This window comes from Ricinus communis, chromosome 2 (genome assembly GCF_019578655.1).
Source record: "Ricinus communis isolate WT05 ecotype wild-type chromosome 2, ASM1957865v1, whole genome shotgun sequence".
NCBI lineage: Eukaryota > Viridiplantae > Streptophyta > Magnoliopsida > Malpighiales > Euphorbiaceae > Ricinus > Ricinus communis.
The window spans coordinates 9,556,113-9,563,172 of NC_063257.1; the positions used below are offsets into that span (position 1 = coordinate 9,556,113).

General features: G+C 28.5%; 1 protein-coding gene across 1 annotated transcript; it reads left to right on the forward strand.

The window, feature by feature from the left end:
- The first annotated feature begins 3,485 nt into the window (after positions 1–3,485).
- LOC8273026 (GDSL esterase/lipase At1g29670) lies at positions 3,486–6,420 on the forward strand. Its single transcript, XM_002533265.4, has 4 exons — positions 3,486–3,966; positions 4,223–4,456; positions 5,070–5,322; positions 5,943–6,420. Exons 1-4 carry the CDS (start codon positions 3,577–3,579, stop codon positions 6,173–6,175), a joined length of 1,110 nt encoding a protein of 369 aa, XP_002533311.4. The 5' UTR covers positions 3,486–3,576; the 3' UTR covers positions 6,176–6,420.
- The last annotated feature ends 640 nt before the right edge of the window (positions 6,421–7,060 follow it).

A 7,060-nucleotide genomic window follows, 5' to 3' on the forward strand; every position in this document is an offset into this window, starting at 1 on the left:
GACATGCTTATCACATCATGGGGGTGGTGAAAGGAGGGCCCCAATCGGTAGAAAAAAACATGAAATTCCTTCGATTATCCTGCTTTCTAATTCACTTAGAAAAGAATCATCAATGTAAATTTCAAAAACTTAATTAAATTTAAATTTTAGTCAGTCTAATAATCAAATTTTTAATTTAATTAAATAGATATCTAAAGTTATTTTTTTTATAATAATTTAATACTTTTTGATGTGTATTTTTATTCAATATATCCACATACATTATCAAAAAATGTTTAAATATTATTAAAAAATAAATTTTAGCCATATGTTAGGTTAAATTAAAAATTAAAAATTTAGATATTAAAAGAAAATAAGATTCATATATCAGTAAGTCTAGATCGAAAGTTAAATTAATCGATATAAATTGAATGATATATATATAACAAATCTAATAAGGAGATTGAGGAAAAGACCACTGTCATTGTCATATTTTCATGAATTTATGAAATAAGACAAAAGTGTATATTTGATATGCAGAATTAAGATTTTCTCCCCAGCCACCATCTTAAAAGAAACCTGTCTCTTTCTAGGGGACAGAAAAGAGACTCTGAACTTTGGTAAATAATCACATTGGACCACCAAATCAAAATTTTGGAATTAATAAATTTTTTAGGCTAACAATAACTTGCATATTTAATTGATTACATAAGCAAATTACCTTACTTTCAGTAATATGAATCGGAAAACAATAAATTCTAACTGCCTCTTCTTTTTCATTAATTTTTTTATTATTATTACTTTTGTTGAACCGACGAGTTTTTCTTACTAAAACTAATATATCTTAATTCAATAAATATATTTTCAATTTATTTATTTTTATATGGAACTTCTTGATTTTTATTTCACGGAATTTGTAATACCTTTATTTGAATTGTAATATACTCTATGAAATTTAAATTTTTTTTTTATATAGATACTTATGAAATTCGATGAAGATAAATGTTATTTATTGATATTTTCTCAATTAAATTATAAAAAAAACAATATACAGCTTAAAATAACTATCTAATGATACGCTTTGATTACCGAATCGCTAATTAGAAAGAATATATTGATATAATTAAAAGTATAAATATAAATTTATATTTACAGTACTATAAATTTTTATATTTACAGTACTGTAATTTTAATTATCCCTTTGGGTTTGTGCTTTTAATTTTTTATATCTAATATGGTATCATAACTGCTTGGTGGTGAGTATTAAAAGCAGATTTTTTTATTTTTCTTAAAATGAAATAATTATCACTCAAAATGAAATAATAATAATAATAATAAACTATTATATAGGATCCAGCATATATATTTTCTATTTTAAATTCAAGGTCAAAGAGAAAAATCAAACTTGGAGGCTTCTTGAATATATTAATGTCATAAATTTAATCTATTTTATAAACATGACCACTTATGTATTTATATTATAAAATAGTTTTTAAGCAATCAAAGAGTCCTTGAAGAAAAGATTGTTGCTGATGCAAATTGGATTTGCTAGCAGTGATACAGATAGAATTGTACGTCTCATTATAATTAATATTATAATTGGCCATTATTAATGGATGTAATCCCATATTAATTCTGGATAAAGATTTATGAGTGCAAATTGCCAATTTTATATAACAATAGTTGATTTGGGTCAAAAATATTATATAATATAGTTTTAGAGTTTGATTTTATGTTGCCTTGAAATTTGATGTCTGCCCACACCTGTAACAGCTCATAGCAGACTCTGAGGAGGTTTTAAATTGAAATCTATTAAGTTGGAAATATGACAAATAATTTATAATTCTTTATTTTTCTTTTTAAAGTTGAAATATGACGAGCATTTAAGCATTCAATAATTATTGGAAGGAAGGTTGTTGGTCAATTGGGCAATCAATTTCAATCTATCTCACTATTTTTAATATATATATATATATATATATTATAATTTAAATATTTATTTTATGTTCTTAAATTTATGCAGATTAATTAGTTAACGTTTAACTTTCGATATAACATAACAAACACTTGAATTTTATTTGTTTTAATATCTAAATATCTATAATTTTAAATTTTAATTTTTGGTAATATTTAAACACTTTATATAATACATATGGATGTATTGAATAAAAACACATATAAAAAAAATATTAAAATATATATAAAAAAAAACTAAATATCTATTAAATTAAATCAAAAATTAAAAATTTAAACTAATTAAATGATCATTTCGTCTTTTTTATATAAAAAAAGTTTTATTATACGAATCAGTTGAACCTGAATGACAATCTTGTAAATTAATTTAACTTGCATAATTGTTTTATAGTGGCTTAGAGAGAAACAATTCATAAAAAAGTTAAATATAAAAGTTACCTTAATTGCATAAATCTTCAACCTAATTGTTTTCTTTTTTCCTTTTAGCCATAGAAGAAGCTCCATTAATTAAAAAAAAAAATGTGTTCATAAAATATTGATTTCATGGTTTGTCAACTGATAGGGATATTTTTTATTTTTCCTGCTAAGCCAAGATAAATTTTCAAAATTAACAATTTACAAATGGCCATTAATATATATATATAAACGCGAAATGACATATTATTTCTGGTAGTAACTAGATCAAAGTGCTATTACTTTAAGAAAAGCTCCCATTGAAGGTTCACTATAGATCTCTAAATAAATGCAGAAATGGAAATAATTTTTGAAATGAAAGGGATTAATCAAGAATTTACTAAAAAAATACTATTCTCTTTTTTTTTTTTAATAAAAGTTAATATCGATTATCATGTATATTTAATAATCATGCAAATCAAGTCGAAACTATAAGGATACGATCTTTCTCTTTTTTTTTAAAGACCGTACGTTGCGAATATATATAAAGACTTAAAAAAGCAAAAGCGCTAAACAAAGAGAAAACAAAAATAGAAATATGATTATTTAAGTTCATGATGCTTAATTTACAGTATTAATTAAATATTCAGCTATTAGGAGCCTAGCCTTCCATTGGTTTTTGCTCCAGTGATGCTGTCCCTCAATAATATTTATCTGTAGTCATTGTAAGGTCACCATGGCCATAAAATAAGGGACAAAAAATAGATTCAGAATTTCACTATTAATTCTCTCACCCAATTCATGTCAGTTTTGAAGAGTTGATTCAAGGAATGTGGAGTTGGTTTTATGTAAATCAATTGCCTATACACATTGCATATCCCACCAAAATGGATAAATGAAGAATGGGATACCCAATTCAAGGCCAACTCAAGGGAGAACCTTTTTTTACCATAGACATTTGAACAAAAATTGACTATAAATATGTAGTCATTTAATTAAGTGACAATATATATATATAATTCTTATTTATACTATATATATACATCGCATTAAATATGAAAATAATATATATTTAAACTCGCCCAGTGAGTCAATGATCTGTAACAAAAATAGAACCATAAATATACTTCAGAGGGTTAGGTGTCTGAATTCAACAAAGACCCTTTCCTATATGACCACTTAACTCTTTTATACTTCTCAACCTACACAAATAATTTGAACTACCAAAAAATGGCTGGAAAGGCAATCTCAGGACTTCCCTTCTTATGCATTTCTATTCTTGCCCTTTTATCCCCATGCAGTTGCTATCCCCTGGAAAATGGTGGCGATACCAAAGGGATGTTTGTGTTCGGTAGCTCTCTGGTCGACAATGGCAACAATAACTTCTTACCAAACTCGTTGGCCAAAGCCAATTATCTGCCTTACGGAATAGATTTCCCTTATGGCCCTTCTGGTAGGTTTACAAATGGGAAAAATATGATTGACCTTCTCTGTGAAAAGCTTGGTCTTCCTTTCGTCCCAGCTTTTGCTGACCCTTCAACCAGAGGAAGCAAAATCATCCATGGTGTTAACTATGCTTCTGGTGCTTCTGGGATACTGGATGACACTGGTTCACTGGCAGTAAGATATAGATTATTATCCTTTTATTTTATCTTTTTCCTTCTTCTGTTTTTAAAATGAGGTTGATGCAACTATAAGATTATTCTTTTGTGACTGGAAGATTGTAGATTCACTTCCATGATGAAAGTATCGAGATAGTAGATCCTTGCATGGAGAATATACCCTTTTCATTATTTTATCTTAAATCACCACATGATTCTTTCTTTCCTTTTTCCTTTTTTTCTTAATTAATGGTTCTGATTTGTAATGGAAACAGGGAGAGGTGATAAGCCTGAATCAGCAAATAAAAAACTTTGAGGAGGTTACATTGCCAGAACTAGAAGGTGAAGTGGGCAAAAGAAGTGGAGAATTACTGAAAAATTACTTGTTTGTAGTGGGAACTGGAGGGAATGATTACTCACTCAACTACTTCTTGAACCCATCCAATGCAAATGTCAGTCTTGAACTCTTCACTGCCAATCTTACAAACTCACTGTCAGGCCAACTTGAGGTGCACTTATTTTCTCTGTCTCTCCAAGACAATGCACTAATTCTTTTTCTCTGACTTATTATGTCTGTTCAATCTAAACTCTATTTACAGCTTCATTACTTCTTCCTGTTGGTCTTATTATGTTCAACACCATTTTTATTTCAGAAGATTCTTTTGTTTTGAGTTATTTATCTTTTAGTCCCCTTTGACTAAGATTTCAAGTGTGAGTATGGAAAATTTATAAGAGAAAAGAAAAAAGAAAAATCTAATAATAATTATAGCTAATAATATAGATACACAATAAAGATAATTCTTGTCAATTGTATAAACTTCTCACCATGTTTGTTCAATTTCATTATGATTACTATCATTAAATGTTTTAGGTGAATTAAGAGTGTCTCCTTTCATGAATAATTGGCTAAGGACCCTACAACACTTAAATAGATCATAAGATGTCACTCTCAGCTGAGATTGAGATGAGGGAACAGCAATAGTCTTCCCACATGTGTACTAATTCAATAAATTCACCTGAAGCTATTTAATTTTCTAGATAGATATACAGAGATTTCATAAATGTAGAGATTGTTACAGAAAAGTATTCCAACATGTTTAATGAAAGTAATGTCTGGTGCAGAAATTGTACAAATTAGGGGGTCGGAAATTTGTGTTAATGTCAGTGAATCCAATTGGATGCTACCCAGTGGCGAAGCCCAACAGACCAACTCATAATGGCTGCATTCAGGCTCTCAACAGAGCTGCTCACCTCTTCAATGCTCACTTAAAGTCTTTGGTGGTTTCTGTCAAGCCACTGATGCCTGCTTCTGATTTTGTCTTTGTCAACTCTTATAAGATCATTAGAGACCTCATCAGGAACCCAGTATCTAAAGGTAAAGTTGAACTGAACCCTGTAAACATTGGATAAAGGGTCAAAAATGTCCCTGGATTTGTAGCTCATGATCAAATAAAATTTAATTTAAAAATTTTAATAAAGAGATTTAGAACTTCTATTTAAAGGCCAAATAGATCCATACTTTGAAAAAAATATTATCTATCATACTTCTTATTTAAATTAATTAAATAAAATATTAATTGTTAATATTGAAAACTAAAATTTTTTATTTTTATATGTTAGAAAGCAAAGTTTTTATTTTATTGAAAAAATCAAAATTAACAATTATTGCTTCTGTTTCACTACCATCCTCAACTTTTTTAAACCATCATTAACACCATTACCATCAGTTTTAGTCAAAATTTAAATATATTTGACCTTCAAATAGAAGTTACGCTCTGTTTACTAAAATAGATGGAATTGGACTTATTTAGCCGTGAGGTACAAATTCAAAGGGGTAATTGATCATTTTTCCGTAAACATTTTGCAGACTGTCTTCTCAACTGTACAATTAACATATTTTAGAAACTGTTTTCCCTTGCATTAGGACTATTATTGTTTTTATTATCATATTAATGATGATTAATAATGTTTGTGTTTATTTATTTTGTGTAACAGGATTTAAAGATGCAAGCAATGCCTGCTGTGAAGTAGCATCCATAAGTGAAGGTGGGAATGGTAGCTTGTGCAAGAAAGATGGGAGGGCCTGTGAAGACAGGAATGGCCATGTATTCTTTGATGGGCTGCACCCAACTGAAGCAGTCAATGTTCTGATTGCAACTAAGGCTTTTGACTCTAATCTCAAAACTGAAGCTTATCCAATCAACATTAAACAACTAGCCATGCATTAGATGGGCTAGTTGCTTAATTCTCCCTAGTCATTTGGTTGGTTCAGCAACAAAAGTTTTAATGATATACCAAAAGCCTTTATATATCAATATGTACCTTATGTATAAAAGTATGAACTTTAACCTGAGGAAGATGCATATTTCAATTTAAGTTGTCTCAAATTTGAATTTCTCTCCCTTCGTTTATAATAAGAAAAAAAGAAAAAAAAAAAAAAAGAAATATTGCAACTTGCTTGATTACAATTCAATTACAAATGTTTCTACTTCTAGATCGCAATTATTATATTCGAAAATACAACAAAAATGGCTGTGTGTGTCTTTTGAATTTAAGAATGATGGGTAGAAATGCACCAATTGCAATGTGCTTCTGTCAAACCTCAAAATTAACAAATAAGATTTAAGGGAAGTTATCTAATTTATAATCTTGACTCATACTTGTGGTTTCATTACACCAACAGAAAAGTTAGAATATTTAGAAGGCTTTTATGTATGATCACATAACTAAACAAAATTAGGCTTTTATGTATTTTCTTAAACTATAATTATCCGGTCTGTTCTCACAAAATAAAACCCGCTCACAATTAATGGCAGTACAAACTAATAAAGATTTCTTACACTGCAATCAATGATGATCATGTTGGGTTTTTTTTTCTTTCTTTGTTTTTTTTTTGACCCATGAGGAAAGTCCAACCATTGAGCATATTAAAGTCTTATTTAGACTTTCTATTTTGGGAGCATATTATTATAAAAAAGTCTAGGGATAGGGTTTTTTTTTACCAAGACTTCATATATTAAAAGAAAAGAGAGAGGTGAAGAGAGGAGAATACACAGCAGCAGAAAAGTTTCGTTTTCCGTAGATTAAACCGTTGGATCGTCGTGATTTTTGGA